This window comes from Erythrolamprus reginae, chromosome 4, assembly GCF_031021105.1.
Source record: "Erythrolamprus reginae isolate rEryReg1 chromosome 4, rEryReg1.hap1, whole genome shotgun sequence".
NCBI lineage: Eukaryota > Metazoa > Chordata > Lepidosauria > Squamata > Dipsadidae > Erythrolamprus > Erythrolamprus reginae.
Window position 1 is genome coordinate 94,254,471 of NC_091953.1, and position 18,928 is coordinate 94,273,398.

The following is an 18,928-nucleotide window of genomic DNA, read 5'->3' on the forward strand; positions in this document are numbered from 1 at the left end:
CAACAGTTCCTTTAGTGACTGTTCAAAGTTACAACAGCACTGAAAAAACTGACTTATGACTGTTTGGCACACTTAAGACCATTGCAGCATCTCAAAGTTCAGGTCTGTCAAGATTCTTTTGTATCTTGAGTCTATCTTCTGGAAAGTTGGTAATTACTGCCAGCTTGGTGTCTCCTGAAAATTTGATGAATTCCCCTTTTACCCCCTCGTCCAAGTCATTGATATTGAAGAGTACCGGGCCTAAAACAGAGCCTTGAGGTACTCCACTGCATACTTCCCTACGTGTAGATGCAGTTCCACTGAGTACTATACATTGAGTACAGTTTGTCAGCCCTCTGATGGTGATGCTGTCTAACCCTCACATTTTTCTACTTTTTATTGTAGTAGCTTATGGTCTATTTTATCAAATGCCTTACTGGAGTCCAAGTAAATTATAGAGACAACATTTCTCTGGTCCACTAATTTTGTCACTTTGTCAAAGAATGCAATAACATTAGCCTGGCATGATCGGTTTCTGACAAACCCATGTCGGCTTTTGGTTATTACTTTGTTTGCTTCTAGGTGTTCGCTGATTCATTGCTTGATTATCTTTTCCAGAATCTTCCTTGGTATTGAGGTCAGGCTGATAGGTCTGCAGTGGATCTACTTTTTACCCCTTTTTGAAGATGGGAACTACATCAGCTCTTTTCTAGTCTCTGGCAGTTCCCTGGTGCTCTAGGATCTTTCTGAGATCTCATCTGCCAGTTCCTTCAGAACTTTGGAGTATAATCCATTCGGTCCTGGTGATTTGAACTCATCTAGGGCAGACAGGTGTTCCTTTACCATTTTCTTCCCTATTTTAACTTGTGTTCCTAATCTGTTTTTTGTGGTGCTGTTTTTGATAGATCGGATTGATTTTTTTCTCTTTGTATAAAGACAGATGCAAAAAAACCAATTTAAGTAGTTTTGCCTTCTCCCTGTTGCTTGTCACCTTCTTGCCACTTTCTTGCAGCAATGGACCAATTGTTTCTTTGACTTTTTTCTTATTTTTAACATGTTGGAAAAACATTTTTGGTTATTTTTTTTAACTTTTGTTACAAGCCTTTGTTCGTTGTCAGTCTTAGCTTTCCTCACTTCTTCTTTATAGGCTCGGGCTATTTGCTGATATTTTGCCTTGGTTATTTGCTGCTCTCTCCATTTTTATACTTGTCCTTTTTGTCTTTCAATTTGTCAGAGAGTTCTTTATGAAGCCATGCTGGTTTCTTTGGAGAGCTATTATTTTTCTTCTTCATTGGTATTGTGCTAGATTGGGCTTTTGTAATCCCACTTTTCAAAATTTCCCAAGCTTCTTGAGTTGTTTTCTCCTTGAGGATTCTCATCCATGGAATCCATCCTAAGCTCTCTGAACTTATTGAAATTGGTTCTCTTAAAGTCCAAGACTCAAATTTGACTTTGTTCTACTACTTGTGCCCGCATAAGCCTGGGTGGCGCAGCAGGTAGAGTGCTGTACTGCAGGCCACTGAAGCTGACTGTAGATCTGTAAGTCAACGGTTCAAATCACATCACCGGCTCAAGGTTGACTCAGCCTTCCATCCTTCCGAGGTGGGTAAAATGAGGACCCAGGTTGTGGGGGCAATATGCTGGCTCTGTTAAGAAGCGCTATTGCTAACATGTTGTAAGCCGCCCTGAGTCTAAGGAGAAGGGCGGCATAAAAATTGAATGAATGAATGAATGAATGAATGAATAAATAAATAAATAAATAAATAATTAATATTGGATTCCGATATTTCATCACTTGACCCCAAGGTTCCTGTAGCTTCAACACCTTTTACCATTTCATCTCTGTTAGTGAGAATTAAGTCCAATATGGATGATCCCCTTGTTTCCCTCTCTATTTTTTGGGAAACAAAGTTGTCTGCAAGATTTGTTAAGAACCTGTTGTATCTTCCACTAGGTGCAGGGTTTTTCTCCCAGTGAATGTCAGGATAGTTAAAATCCCCCATTACTATTATGATGTGCTTACTACATATCTTAGTTAGCTGACTAACAAAAAGTTCATCTATTTCCTCTGTTTGATTGTATAGACCTATAGTATAGACCTATGGCAATGTCATTCCCCCCCTTTAATATTCATTATAATTTTCATCATTGTTGTGCTTTATTTCTGTAGAAATGTAGTTATTTCTTATATACATATAGTGCAACTCCACCTCCTCTTTTATTTGGTCTATTTCTTTTAAATAAGTTAAATCCCTCTAGTTGTATATGTCATTTCTAGATATCATCCTACCAAGTTTCTGTAATGGCAACAATATCATATCTGCCCTCATTTACTTAAATTTCTAGTTTATTCCTCATACTCTGTGCATTGGTATTGGTGTATAGACATTTGAGTCCATTTTGATTGACCCTGTGTTTACTGTCTGCATAACCTTTGCTATGCCTAATTGCCCCTACTTTCTTGCCACCTGTTTGACTAGTGCACTTGATATGACACTCATGATTAAGTGCTTGGTTTTGCTTGACAGCAAGGTTGATAATCTTATCTGCACACACATATATGTTGTATGCACTGATAACCCTATTAATTTTAGATTGCTGGGGACAGAAATGTTCCTTATCACTTAATTATCTGTCCCCACTGTTCAGTTTAAAAGTTTATCCAGAAAACCTGTGAATTTAGTGCCAAGTAACTTAGTCCCCTTCTTTGATGAAGGCAAACCATCTCTTTCGTATAGTTTTTCATTGGATCAGCTGCAGACATCATGACTAATAAAATCAAACCTTCACTTTTACACCACTCTTTTAGCCACATATTAAACTCCACTACATGCTGGCCTTTCCCTTTTTGTCCCTTAAATTCTGGTAAAGATACCACTCAACAACCCAAGTGCATACCCTAAACTCTGGAAATCATTCTGCACAGATAGCACTTAACTGTAGTATTAGCTAAACAACAACAGTGATTCACTCAACAGTGGCAAGAAAGGTGAGGCAAAACTTGCTTAAAAATGCTTCACTTAACAGCAGAAATTTTGGGCTCAATTATAGTAATAACTTGAGGACTACCTGTATTTTATAGTCAAACCCTATACTGTATATCTACTTCTGGTAGCTCACTTGATTGTTAAATCCAAGAATAAGCATGGATATATAGAGCCACAGCCCACAAAATATTAAAGAAAGTGTATCACTTTTTGTATAATGTGTACTGAATAATGTTGTGATACTGATGAACCACAGCAATGTTTCGCTTTGGCAAAAAGCCCTGTCTCCTTTTAATAAGGATCAAAGGCAGAATCAGTACAAGCTTCTACAGAATATCTGATGAAGATTTCATGTATGCAACTATCATAACTTTGAAGGATTTATTTCAACCCCCTTCCCCAATATTTTGAACAGGGAAGGTTGACTTACATACTCTTTTTATTTTTGATCTATTACTGAAATCATTTTCAAATTCATTCCAAAAAAGACATTTACATTTAAAAGAGCAATGCCATGGAAACAACACATATAGTCCAACAGATATTTTATGGCTTTTTTTTTTTAACAAAAAGCTCTTTAAATAAAGGTTCTCAGTACTAAGTATTTTATCAATAGTGCATCCTTGTTTAATATCCTGAATAATTGATTCTGGAAGTCTGGCATCTATGAGAAGGAGCACTCCAAACTCAGCAAACATAAACATAGAAACATAGAAGACTGACGGCAGAAAAAGACCTCATGGTCCATCTAGTCTGCTCTTATACTATTTCCTGTATTTTATCTTAGGATGGATATAGGTTTATCCCAGGCATGTTTAAATTCAGTTACTGTGGATTTACCAACCACGTCTGCTGGAAATTTGTTCCAAGCATCTACTACTCTTTCAGTAAAATAATATTTTCTCACGTTACTTCTAATCTTTCCCCCAACTAACTTCAGATTGGTGCCCCCTTGTTCTTGTGTTCACTTTCCTATTAAAAACACTTATCTCCTGTATCTTATTTAACCCTTTAACACATTTAAATGTTTCGATCATGTCTCCCCTTTTCCTTCTGTCCTCCAAACGATACAGATTGCGTTCATTAAGTCTTTCCTGCTTAAGACCTTCCACCATTTTTGTAGCCTGTCTTTGGACCCATTCAATTTTATCAATATATTTTTGTAGGCGAGGTCTCCAGCACTGAACACAGTATTCCAAATGTGCTCTTACCAGTGCTTTATACAGTGGGATCACAATCTCCCTCTTCCTGCTTGTTATAGCTCTAGCTATGCAGCCAAACATTCTATTTGCTTTCCCTACCACCTGACTGCACTGTTCACCCATTTTGAGACTGTCAGAAATCACTACCCCTAAATCCTTCTCTTCTGAAGTTTTTGCTAACACAGAACTGCCAATACAATACTCAGATTGAGGATTCCTTTGGCCCAAGTGTATTATTTTACATTTGGAAACATTAAACTGCAGTTTCCATTGTTTTGACCACTTATCTAGTAAAACTAAATCTTTTTGCTTATACATTCTTTGGATTCTTCACTTAAGGCTGGAATATCTACCTGGATTTTGTCTACTATATGTTAGAAAATGTTTCTTTTACCGACACTGACTCTGATTCTGTTGCTTCAAAATGCAGCAATAGTCTTTGCAGGTACACTTAAAAATGAAGGACTGATGATCACTACAATTATCATTGTTTCTCTCCTGTGAAAAAGAGTTTAATTCAACTATGTATAAAACAGATCCATTAGGCTGATTTGTGTGCCTGGTGTGCATGCATTTATGTGTGGAACTCTGTATTATCTAAGAAGAATTTGATATTCTTGTGCAGTTGAGGTCTACCTTAGCTGATGTGGTGAAGATAAATAATGTTTCCAAGGCAGTGATGTCATTTTTTCAATCCAGTAAATACTGACCAAGACTTTGGGTCAGTAGGTATAGAAGATGTTATTGACAAAAAAAATATATTTATAGGAGGCATGATGGATTTATAGATAAATCCAACTTTTTCTGGATTATCCCCTTTAGAGGTTTCTGGATTATCCCCTTTAGAAGTTTCCTCAAAATACTCATTCATGTAACTTTTCAGCTACTATGATATATGGACTGCATCTCCTTCTAGGACAATCTTCCACAACATGCTACTTTGCAAATGAGTTGTACTTTAATGCACATAAGGTGGGTAAAATGAGGACCTGGATTGTGTGGACAATATGCTGGCTCTGTTAAAAAGTGCTATTGCTAACATGTTGTAAGCCGCCCTGAGTCTCAGGAGAAGGGTGGCATAAAAATCGAACAAACGAACGAACGAACGAATGAATGAATGAATAAATAATCTTTCTGCCAGCATATTATTTGTAATTATTGAATGATGAAGTTGAAGTCCCCTACATCTGGAAAAAATGCCTTTTTTAGGACTTTTCTTTGGCTTATGTGCATATTTCTTAATTTTTATGCCAATCATTGGGACATTACTATCACATTGCACTGGATTCCCTTTGAAAATATCCAAATTGTCCCTGCTAGTAACCATGTTATTTTTATTTATATTTGTTGTATGCCAAGTACATTATGACTTTATGAAAAGTATCATTGATTTTAATAGATTACTATGAGCATGTATTGAACATTTTCATTTAAAAATATTTATTTCAATTTTAGTTGAGTTTTTACATTCAAAGAGGAATGAATACACTAAGGAGGTTTAAAGGTTATCTTGAAAGACTGCAGCTGTTTTATATTCTTTTGTTTCTTTGCATCTGAATTTTTTTTCTTTTATAGTATACTGTCTGAATATTTTCTTTGAGAAATTCAGTTTTTAGTAGTCATTCACATAATATTTAAAGAAACACTCCATTAATATTCTCCCAATGGATAAATAAACTGCAATGCCTTAACACAAGAAGAATAAAAAACAGAAATCACTTTTATAACACACAATATGTGTCCTATGAATAAATTCAGTATATACACATTCCCAAAGTATAATATTCATAGAATTCCTCTTTTTCTAACTCAGAATGTGCAAAGTCCCTGAGGGGAGCGATGTCTTCAGAGGGACTTAGAGCAACCCAGCCATGGGGGGTCACTCACGAATGCGAATCCTAGAAAGAAGACTTGGACACATCTCTCTCTGGGTGAAATGACACAGTATTGAGCTGTGCACCTCCTTTTATTGGGGGGATATGCAAATGGGAATGATTACACATACATGTCAAGTGATATACAAACATCCAATAATGTAACTCTAAGATATGACACAACTTCCAAGTCCTTCCTATCTCCATATGGCACGTAACTAGTTTTCCACTGAACAAATGTCTCTCATGGCCAATTTCCTGGGACCTTTTGTTGTTACCACAGCTATCTCCTGTTTACCACAAAGCAAGGTCTTTTATCACAGCCTTCGTCCTGTTTACCCCAGGCAATGCAAATTGCATCCTTTGATCACACAGTTCTTTTCCTGCTGACACATTCTTGTTATCCGAGGAGAGTTGCTTGAACCGTTTTATGGCCAGTCACTTCCTTAAACAGTTTCACCAGAAGTACAGACTTATCTTATGTGAGTCCTGTCCTGGCTAGTGGAATCGGAGTGTATAAGGCATTTATTGTTAGAAGTCCAGATATAGTGTAATCCTATCCTAACATGCTATGGCAGCTACAAAAACGGTAACTGAAGAACACAGAAATGGGTATGGTCCACAGAAACAAACCCTGACAATAGTTGTGGAGAGATATTCAGTTATTCTGTTATTCAGCTCAGGATGGAATTCATTTGGAAACATGATATCTTGCTTCCTTTGAAAGTAATCTATAAAAACTTAATTTCAGCATTAAATTTAATTTTTTTTTCTAAATTCATATGGTAAAAATGGGAGTGAAATACAGATTGCTCTTCTCACGCAGGATGATTAATTTACAATTATCATGCATAATTAGTCTTGTCGTAATAGGCAGCTATATTATTGTATAACGTCTGTGTTCTGATATTTATTTTACACAGCTGGAATTTTCAGCATGGATTAAATATATTTGGGTCAAGACATTTTTTAAAAATTAGAATACTAGATTAATAGTCATATTCAAGACTGATTTTTTTTTAGTATGGTCTTGTTTTGAATTCTCAATGTTGGATTCGCATCAGGAAGAAACAAGGCATTGGATTACATTGCAAGTTTACAATTAGTTTATAATCGCTCTTTTTTTTAAAAAAAATTCTGGATACTTTCCTTTATAGAGCATGAAAGAAAATAGAATATGGAAATAATGATATTAGAGAAGATCCATCTATACGTGAGATATTAAAGACACATAAGCTAACCCTGGGGAAAAATAAGTTGCAAGTTTAACCATGATTCTGTGCTATTCTACAGTATAAATATATTTTTAATATCCCTGTACCCAAAGGGTATGTGTACTGTAGATTTGCACATTGCAGGTTAAAATGGACTCATATTCATGCTAACTTTCTTCTTTTTTTAAATGTAGGATGGATTGCGATGTTGGGAGCTGTATGGCTTCTTGTGCTAGCCAACATTCATGATTTTGAAATGATTTTGAACAGAGTGGAATGGGCAACCCTCCTTTTCTTTGCAGCATTATTTGTTTTAATGGAGGTAAGATGAAGACATTTTAAAGAGTGTTTAAAATCTTGGTGACAGCAAAAAAGAAACATTTCATTTTTACTTTCTTGAGTTAGTTTTCAATGCTGCAGAATGGTTAATTTACAATTATGATGTGAAGTTAGTCTTGTAAAAACAATACTGCACAACTTCTCTGTTTTGATATTTATTCTGCAGCTGAAATTTTCAGATATGGACTAAATATTTCTGGGTCAAGACGTATGAGTTAGGGACTCTTGGTATAAATATGCTCTGAATAAAAGAGTGTAAAGGACTATTTCTTTGCAAATACAGAGAGATGAAATCTATCATCCTCATCCTATATGTTTCCTATATGGTGTAGCATAGAGAAAGGATCACCATATGTGCTACTTTTCCTCTGTTACATACATAAAACGGTTAAGGTTGACATAACCAAGAGCCATTCCATTTGGGAATCTCCAATGATAGTATGATGTCTTTTGAGAAACCATTGATGTAATTGCTTGCCTGTTGTTCGTGCTTTCTCTCTCATTTTGTCTTTTAAATATTTTGAGTTTAATAGAGTTATACTTTTGCTAACTATATTGAGTGGCTTATGTACTTGATTTAATCAGAATATAGGGATTGAGTGCCTTGACACTGTACTGGATGCAATTAAATTGGAGACTATTCATGTTGATTTTTCCGGATTAGTTTTGATTTGATTTGCGATTCTATAATAGTAAAAATATGTAAGTTTTCATGCGGCCTCAGTATATTTCTGATGCAGCCTGCGGGCCCCCTGCAAAAGGTGTCATCAAATGTGACTGAAGAGGGAATATATGAAATGTATGGGAAACAAATATCTTAATTATATTTAATTAAGGTAATAAAATTAATTTCATTGTTGCTGTTACCCCAACCACTTTTTCCTTTGGGCTGCTATGTTTTTGAGCGCCCAGAATGCTACCCCAAAATTATGTAGCCCTTAGTCTGAAACAAAGTGATCTATCACTTCATTCAAAAAATATGTGAATTTTAAAAAAGGAAAAGAAACTTTAGGAAATTATTCTCCAGATAATTATTACTATTTTCTCTCAGGACTGAAGAAGGAAATCCTAATATATAGCATTGAGATCCTTAAGATTACGATAATCTTTATTGTCATTTTTGACTATGAGTACATGGCCCACATTAAAAACGAAAATTTACTCCTTGACAGAAGTAAAGACTGACTGTCCATATTACAGAAAGTAATCTTATGCAAGGGAAGATCTCTTAAATCCAAGATCAGGGCAAAGATTTGTCTTTCAGCTATGTCCCAAATAACAAGCTTTTTTACTTTGAGTTCAGTGAATTAAGAAAATCTTCATCTGCATTTCTCCAGGGTACTGTGTTTCCCATTTCAGTGTTTTATCTGTGTAATCAAAAGTAAATTCAGTGAGGCTTACAAAGAGGCAAATAAGATAGAGAATTTAGCTAGGTTTAAGAATCTTAGAAAGAGAAAGAATGAAAACTTTCATCCAGTTGTTATATCATCCAGCCTAGAAAATTCTTCTGCTGATGGATAGAGTAAGGTAACTACAGTGGTACCTCTACCTAAGAATGCCTCTACTTATGAACTTTTCTAGATAAGAACCGGGTGTTTAAGATTTTTTGCTTCTTCTCAGGAACCATTTTCCACTTACAAACCCGAGCCTCCAAAACTGTAACCGAAAAAGGCAGGGAGAAGCCTCCATGGGAATCTCCTGGGAGGAAACAGGGCCGGAAATGGCAGGGAGAAGCCTCCATGGGGCCTCTCTAGCAATCTTCTGGGAGGAAACAGAGCCTCCACCCTCCCTGTGGTTTCCCCAATCGCATGCATTATTTGCTTTTACATTTCCTATGAGAAATATTGCTTCTTCTTACAAACTTTTCTACTTAAGAACCTGGTCACGGAATGAATTAAGTTCATAAGTAGAAGTGCCATTGTATATGGAAAAATACACATGTGCCCTAAACTCTTCTATGGGATGAAATTAGTACAAGCCATGCCACAATGTTTTGATCATTGTAAAGAATAAGCACCACCACACTTTGTAAACTCTTTAGACCAGTGGTTCTCAAGCTTTCTAATGTTGCAACCCCTTAATATAGTTTCTCATCTTGTGGTGACCCCCAACTATAAGTTTAGTGCCAATTCTTCTAACAGATCTTTAAGCTGATTGGCAAGAGGTCAGAGGGACACCCCCCTGTAAATGCCTGATTGGTTGGATTGTAAAAATATGTTCCGAGATGCCAGAATAGAAGCTTTAGTTGCTAACACCATTGGAAATTTGTCTTTTCCCGTGGTCTTAGATGACCCCTGTGAAATTGTCGTCCCAAAGGGGTCCCGACCCCAAGGTTAAGAACCACTGCTTTAGATAGTGTTGTGATTCAGTCTGAGGCTCCTCAGGGAACGGCTGGAACTCTGCCGGCTCCATGCTCAGAGGGGGAGGACGAGGAACAGGAGGAGGAGGAGGACCAGGCAGACAGGGAAGAGGAATGTCAGGACGAGGAGGAGGGAGAACAGCCTGAGACCCCCAGGGGGGAGCTCTCCCCAGCGAGTCGCCTGGAGTCATTAGATGAGAACGCACAAGCCATCATAGATATGAGGCAGAGAAGGGCAGCACAAAGAAGGGGACAATTAGCCAGGTATTTCCATCCCTAATAGGCAACAGCTGGGTTTGGGTGTGGTTCTCCTCAGAAAGGTTGAAAAGGCAGGCCCTCCCTTCCTGTGTTGTGGAGAGTTATCTTTTGGGAGTCCTGTGACCTTGCTTCGATCCTTGGCGTCTCTGATTCTGGCTTGTGGTCTCGAAGGCTGAAAACTTGGGAGAGGCGTGGGTTTTATTATCTACAGTGGTGTGTGTGCCAGCAAGAAGCCTGTTGTATTGTCTGGCCGTCGTGAATTTTCTGTGAAGCTTCATAGCATTCCAGTTTGTAAGAACAGTTTTTGTTATCTGTGTTTGTTTTCAAAGATATAAAATGACTTTGCTTTTTACCAGCGTGTCTGGCTACTCTTTTTAGTTGGTGTTGACGTCTGGGGGAACCCAGACAGAACAGATAGTAAGTAGACAACCCTTTGACTTATTCTATCATTCTTTGAAAGAAAATTAGTATAGTCTAATGCAGGATTGTCAGACTCATGGCCTTCAGGCCGGAATTGTGTTGCTGGCCCCACTCCCACCTGGTTTAGTGAAGAGGAAAATAGTCCCAATATGTCATGTGACACCGCCATATACTGTTCTAATGTGAACAGAATGAACATTAAATTTTAAACTGACCACATTTTCTTACCCCACTGCTGGAGAGTCTTATGATAATCTAAGAAGAGTACATACTATAAATAGAAAAATTGTAGTGGCAAATGATCTTCAATAATAAATCAATCTTTACTTAACTAAATGGATTGATTATGGATGGGCCAAAAAAGCAGTGGGAATAAGAGCAAATTCTGACTTTCTGACAGCTTCCCCAAGGACTTTGCTTTTTGGCAGGGAGTACTACAGTGTAGATTTTTTAATGCATGAAATTAATTACTAGAATTTATGTATCTCACTTCAAAAGTCTGCACCAAGACAAATTCCTTGTGTGTCCAATCACACTTGGCCAATAAAATTCTATTCTAAAAGTTACTGTGGTGTAATGCACAGGTTTAGGCTAACCTGAGGATACAAGCAGTGAAACAGACAAATACAATGTGAGTTTTCATGGTGTATGTATGTTGTATATGATAAATTGTACTTCTCCCAACTTGTTTTCCTGCTAAATGGATTAAACTCCTGAACTGATAGGATTACAACATTCAGAGTAATGGCACTTCTATAAAGTGAGTGAAGAAAGAAATTACTATGTTAATTTGAAAGACACTCCAGATCTCTGTAAACTTATAAGGTTAGAAGAACTGGAGTGCTGAAATTGTTTCTTTTAATTCAAGTGTGCTTATAGTAAAACAGGTGCAATTCTAGGTGTCATTTATCCTCAGTTCAATCAAAAATCCTGGGAAATGGCAAACTTCTGAATACAAGTAACAGCGGAATGACTAGCAATAATTTTAGAATGCAGTAAGTTATTTACTTATTGGACTTATATGCCGCCCTTCTCCCAGGACTCAAGGCAGGTGAAGTAATGATTTTTACACAGTGCCAAGATGGAAATCCTACATACAAGGACGAACTCCATATGCACATACAACTAAGTTAATCAAAATAAATGTAACTATTCAGGTAGAGGTACATATAAGGTGTTCTATTTTCAGGTAGAAAAACAGCATGCAAACTCAGAATGTAGCCCCCAATCATAGTTGAGTAAATCTTGCAGGTGCATTGCTTGTTCAAGTTTAAATTTCTTCTGGAATTTTAAGTATGCCACAGTCAACTTCTCTAACCAGCTGAGCTACTCTAATGACTTTTAGCCAAATTGTTTTTCTGCAGAACTTATCATAGCTCCAACTGTTGTTTTTACTGCCATGCCTTGCTGAGTGTTCATCTCTTCCCATCACAGGGAAACATAGAAATAAACTTTAAAAGATTGGAACTACTACAGTAAAAGCTGAGGTTATTTTTAAATGATTCTTGTGTATAGCAGTACAGTATACACATATTATTTAAATGCTTTTCATTTTTACATCTGGATGAATGCATAGTTCTTTGCCTACAGTACTTTACCATTGCAAACTAAAATCCAGATAAAGTGATACCTGCAAGTGATTGCTATATGCCTATATTAACTTTGAAGATAGCTACCAGACTAAAAATTTTGCATGAGATTAAGACACAGTCAATGGCATTAGAAGCCAATAAGTGAACTGTCTATTAAGGTACCTATCTCCTATTCCATGTGGAGCCTAAATCTTCTGGTAATACATAATAATCACCAACCTGCTGCATTGGTTTCCTCATTCTTGGAGTGTGGACGACCTCCAGGCTTGTCATTGGGTTTCTATATGCCATGTTTTCCGGAAAATAAGACCTATCCCCAAAATAACCCCTATGCTTATGTGCCCAATATAAGCCCTACCCCCAAAATAAGACCTACTTAAGTGTCTACATAGCTGACCACCTGTCATTCCATCTCATTGCTCATGGTGCTGCCGACATGAAGTGAGGTGAGGCGATGGGATGGAAGTTCATATCTGAGCCCGAGAGCCCAAAAGATAGTTGAATTGGGACTAAACATTCTAAGAAACTTATTGTGGGCTTTATATTTGCCAATGCACATCTAGGTGGCATAGTTTTTCACCTGTTTGTTGCAATAAAATGGGGAATGCTATGGGGCAGCTCAACCAAGGAAAGTTAGCTGTAGGGGACCAAGAAAGTTAGCTGTAGGGGACCTTCTTGGCTGCAGGCTGTAGCCCCTACCTTCTGGATCAGTTTTCCTTTGAAGCTCAGAATAGCTCTGACGTTTCATAAGGTTCTAAAAAACTGGCTATGTACAAGAGTCGAAAGTTCTGAAGAATATAAAAGACTGAGCAGCTTAGAGAAACTGGAAAGATCTCTATAGGTCACCTTGCAATGTAGATTTGCATAGTTATGATAGAATCATATGTAAAATGAAGAAAGCCCATCTTTGAAGAATTAAGTCAGAGTGCCTGCTATGTCAAAAAATATTCTACATTTGCTTGTGGGCAGAAAAAAGGTCATCAATATTATTTTCATGAAGAAAATGGAGAAAGAGAAAAGACTGTGGAGAAAAGTTATTGTCTGCAGTTGGAAACAGACACATCAAATGCTAACTTAAAATAAGTAAGCAGATTTTAGATACAGATCATTAATTTCTACCTTAAGAGAAATTATCAAAGGCTTTGCAGGCTTGCTAAATTTTGTCTATGGGATTACTTAAGATGGGTATGCTCCTGAAATAAATTGGCATAAAGCAAGTAAGAAAAATTCTTTCAAAAATCATGGACATTTGCAAAGGAATGTTTGGTAAGTGACTTACAAAATGCAGACCACTTGAAGAAATAACTTTTAATTCTATGGTATATTTTGTTGCCATGAAACACTGTTTAAAGACTTGCATGTTTGTTTTAATTTTTTTCAAAAAACTGGAGAGAATATGGCTTCTCTTGAATCAGGCCAAGGCATTATAAATAAATTATAGTTTAATTTTTCACAATACTTCAAGAAATAGATTAGATTAAACAAAAGTGTTTAAGATAGTTTCAGAATTAGAATTAGAATATAAATATTCTATATATATATGTAGATTGTTCTGAGTTCGGCTGGTTTCCAAATTTCTGGTAGGCGGGACATGTCATCACATTTATTCATACTGAATATACCAGTAATTTCGAAACCAGCCCTAAACAAAAAAACATATCATAATCATCACCTTGTCAATCCTTCAACTAAATGTGATTCCACCAACCAATCAAATCATTAAAACATAGCCACCCAATCTATTTGCTACATTCAAACCAAATCTCCACCCCCACCACTATTTATAAGGAACAAATGGCAGTTGCAAACAAACTATATTTACAGCAGCACGAAGCTTACAACTTCAGCCTGATGATGGTGAGTGTGATTTCACCGAAACGTCACATAGACATGCAAAATATTACACGGGGCAAAACCCGAACTCAGAACAATCTACATACATATACCCGTGAAAATCTACGAAAACAAATATATATACACCAGGGTGATTCGACACAAAAATATGTAACCCTTCCCTGGTGCTTCGATTTCCAGGGAACTGAGATTCTGGCACGGGATGAAACCAAGGGAGGTCGCCTCCTAAAAGAAGCCTGGTTCTCGAATGAAAATTCTTTAAATAGACACATCGATATGCCATCGGCATACCAGGCTTTAAGGCACCAACAACGACTTAAAGGAGATGGGTCATTAAGATTGGACACAGCCCCCAGCAGAATTCCCCAGGCCAGACATAGAAACCAGCCAAATGAGGGTGGGATAACCCCCCACGAGAAACAAGGGAACATACTGGAGCAATACGGAGGTAGAGGTGGAGGGGCACAATTTAAGTCTAACATAGAGGACAAGGGGGGATTAGAACAGTGTAGACCTAGGACGAGGACATGGGTAAAAAAAATTGCAAGAGCAGACATGTACCACTATAAAAAGTAACAACGACAATGGGGGGAAGAAAGGAATACCAAACACCTCCGAAGCATTGCCTCACAACTCCACCCCCTCCCTTGGGGAGGGAAAAAGGCAACAGACACGAGTAAAAGCGGTAGATCTCCCTTCAGCCAGCAGGATTAAGCCCACAATTAGGCTTACCGCAGGGGGGAGGGAAGGGTGTGGCCCCGTGACGCGGGCAATGAGCAGACTGAGTAATGCTTTATAAAGATGTTTGTCTCCCACGGCATTTTAATACTCTGACGAAGTTAGCAGCACGCTAACGAAAGCTAAGTGGTTTTATTAAAGTTTCTATGTTCCGGTGATCGAGATGGCTGCTGCCTCATCATTCACACACACACACACACACACACACACACACACACACACACACATATATATATATATATATATATATATATATATATATATATATATATATGATTTTCACGGGTACAGGTGTGACGGTCTTGGCATATTCGGGTATAGGATTCAGAAATTTCTGCCTACGTTTCGACGAGGTCCCACTCGTCATCTTCAGGCTGGTGCTTCTGTCCTTGTTCTCGGACGAACACAGCGAGACCTGAGCTGCCTTCCCTCTATAAATATATCAACTAATCAGCATACCTCAGTTACATCAACGACCCCAGGTGTTACCCCACTGACTCACCAGGAAGTTTCAACACAGCATGCAGCTGCTGAGCCATCAAACCACACCCACCCACCAGTATTTATAGAGGGAAGGCAGCTCAGGTCTCTCTGTGTTCGCCCTAGAACAAGGGCAGAAGCACCAGCCTGAAGATGACGAGTGGGACCTTGTTGAAACGTCGCCAGAAATCTCTAAATCCTATATGGTAAGAAACCCGAATATGCCAAGACTGTCATACCTGAACCCGTGACAATCTACGAAAACACACACACACACACATATATATAATAAATAAATAAATAAATAAATAAATAAATAATAATAATAAATAAATTAACTGCCTTGAAATGGCCCTGGCTTGGTCCTAGAGGCAAAAAGGAACTGTTCCTTCAATATACCAGGGTGATCCGACAAATTTATCAATCAAGTATAGGATAGTAGTTTATATAAACATAACATAGAAAGTAATGATAAAAGAGAACAATAGGTCTGTAGGACAGGAACAGTGGTGTACTTATGCACCCCCCTTACAGACCCCTTAGAAAAGGGGAGACAATAAGTGTTGTATCCTGGAATGGCTACCTTGTAACGCTGTAAATAGTTTGTTCCTCTTTTCCAGCGCTGTCTGAGCCCAAGCAGGAAGTCGCTCCTGATTGGCTCAGACGCGGCCGGCTCTAGCTTTGGCGGGAACCGCAAAAGTATAAAAGAAGCGGTTTTCTCCCGGCAGAGCCAGTCGGTACTCGCTGAATTGTCACTTTACCTTGCTGAGCTGTCACTTGTTCTCTGAGCTGAATAAAAGTACCGATTGCTCAAAACCCTGTCTCTGGGTCTACTTCACTGGCGACGAACGAACGGAAGAAACTTTGCGTGCAACATGGACAAAATCCAGATCGGCCAGGCTCCGGAACTCTTCGATCCCGAGAAAATGACATGGGACGAGTACATGGCCACCTTCGAGATATTCCTCGAGGCGGCGGGAATGCAGGACGCCGGAGCCGATCACAGACGGGCTATTTTTCTCAACTACTGCGGCGCAGAGATCCGTAGACTTGCCCAAACTCTCACCGAACCAGAACAAGCAAGAACCACAGCGTGGGACGTCCTTCAACAGAAACTAGCGAGCCATTTCAAACCAACCAGACCAGCCATGGTTTACCGGCATCAATTTCACATGATGGCTCAGAGAGAAACCGAGTCGATCAGCCAATTTACAACGCGGCTTCGAACGGTACTTGCTCAATGCAAGTTTCAAGACCCGGAAGCTCGCCTCACCGACGCCTTGGTTTTCGGCATGAGGAGCAACACAGTGAGAAATAAACTCCTCACCGAAGAAGAGCCGACTCTACAAACCGTGATTAGATTAGCGCAAACCGCGGAAGCAGCCGACGCAGCGGCAAGAGAATTAAAAGAGCACGGAAGGCGAGAAATCATTGCCAAAATCGACGCCGAGTCTCCCAGCGCCATGGGAACAGACGACCGCAGCCAGCCAACTAGCAACGGGGACAACTGCCTCCTCCTGCAAGACCAGCCGAGACACCCTAGAGCTACTCACCCAGCCCCCTGCGCGGGCTGCCGGGGAAATCACCAGCGCCATCGATGCCCTTTCCGAGACGCTACTTGCCACCGTTGCAACCGGAGAGGCCACATCGCCATCGCATGCAGGGCAACGGCACCAGAAGAAACTTTTGCCACACAACAATACCAGCGACCTCAAAACCACCACCCCCAATCGCGAGAAAGGAGACCGTTCCGCAACTCGGATCAAAGGAACTACTCCACCGCTAACCGAGACTACAATAGAGGTAACTCTCAATTTTCCGTGAATAACACGGCAACCAAAAAGGGGGCTAAAATTGTTATCTCATTGTTACTAAATAACCAGCCTTGCTCAATGGAGCTGGATACGGGCTCGAGATATACCATCATGCCCTGGGAAAAATTTAAGCTATATATGCCTAATGTGTCTAAGGCTGACCTAATTCAAACCTCGTTGGTGATCAGAGACTTCCAAGGGGGGGTAATCTCGGTCCTGGGAACAGCAAATGTACCTATTGCATTTAAGAATGTTAAATGTACCCTTCCCATGCTTATTGTGACGGGGGCCAAACACTCCCTGCTAGGTCTAGCGTGGATGGAACCGTTGGGGATCGAAATTTCGGGTGTGTGTAATGTAAACTGTGATATTATGCCTAACTTTGTGAAAGAGTTCCCTGAAGTGTTCAGCCCCACCTTGGGATTGTATAAGGGACCCCCTATATCTTTCTCTATTGACCCCAAGGTCCCACCGGTTAGACTGAAACCTCGCAGGGTCCCCCTTCCGCTTCTCCCCAAGCTAGACATACAGCTGGACAAACTCATTAGTCAAGGTATCTTGGTCCCTGTGGAACAGGGGCCATGGGAAACTCCCATAGTGACACCCCTGAAGCCAGATGGCTCCTTAAGAGTTTGCGCTGATTACAAATCAACCCTGAATAAGGCACTCCAACACCACCCCTACCCCATTCCGGTTGTGCAACAACTCTTACACTCCCTGGGGGAGGGGAAAAGGTTCGCAAAGATCGACCTGGCGCAGGCTTACCAGCAACTTCCGGTCGATGAACAAACAGCAAACGCTCAAACGATTGTAACGCACAGGGGGGCTTTCAAATGCACGAGGTTACAGTTCGGGGTAAGCATAGCCCCAGGAATATTCCAGAGCATCATGGAACGCCTATTGTCAGGGGTAAATGGGGCAATTCCATATTTTGATGACATCTTAATTGCAGGGGAAAACCAGGAACAAGTGAACAAAAGAATAAGGGAAGTACTTAAGAGGCTACAGGACAAAGGGTTACGAATCAAGCCTGATAAATGTGTCTGGGGAACTGACAGTATTGAATTCCTTGGGTATAAGATAGATAAAGAAGGTATCCACCCCACAACAGAGAAGCTGAGAGCAATTAGAGAAGCCCCAGAGCCACGAGATAAGAATGAGTTGCAGGCATTTTTGGGCCTCCTTAATTTTTATTCCGTTTTTTTAAAGCAGAAAGCAACAGTAGCAGAGCCTCTCCATCGTTTACTCCAGAAGGAAGCCCGCTGGTCATGGGGGAAAACTGAACGTGAAGCTTTTTGTCAAATAAAAAATTTATTAACTTCTAAAAGTGTAGTAGTCCAATATAGTGCTTCACTACCCATTAGGCTCACGTGCGACGCTTCGCCGTACGGCATAGGAGGAGTTTTAGCTCACGTTCTACCCAATAAGACAGAGGCCCCAATAGCATTTTTTTCAAGAACCATGACCAGCACGGAGAGGAATTATAGCCAGTTAGACAAGGAGGCTCTAGCATTAGTGGCAGGGGTAAAGAAGTTTCACAATTACATTTTTGGAAGAAGCTTTGAGCTAGTCACTGACCACAAACCCCTACTAGGCCTGCTAGCCCCCAACAAGCCCACTCCACCTTTTATGTCTCCAAGACTAATCAGATGGGCCCTTTTCCTCTCAGGGTATCAGTATGAGCTCACCCACAAGGGGGGGAAGGAAATCAATCATGCAGACGGCCTCAGCAGATGCCCCATAGCAGACTTAGTAGAAGACCCTGTTCCTGCCACAGATGTGCTAATGATAGAACTCGAGGAAAACCCACTAACCACA

At 39.5% G+C, this 18,928-nt stretch overlaps 1 protein-coding gene across 3 annotated transcripts in view; it reads left to right on the forward strand.

Annotated features, from left to right (window-relative positions):
* OCA2 (OCA2 melanosomal transmembrane protein) overlaps window positions 1-18,928 on the forward strand; it is a 243,910-nt gene that overhangs the window by 160,694 nt on the left and 64,288 nt on the right. For all 3 annotated transcript variants that reach the window (XM_070750932.1, XM_070750931.1, XM_070750930.1), the window contains exon 19: window positions 7,451-7,578. In XM_070750932.1, coding sequence (XP_070607033.1) covers window positions 7,451-7,578 — 128 coding nt within the window. The remainder of the gene's footprint in view (window positions 1-7,450; window positions 7,579-18,928) is intronic.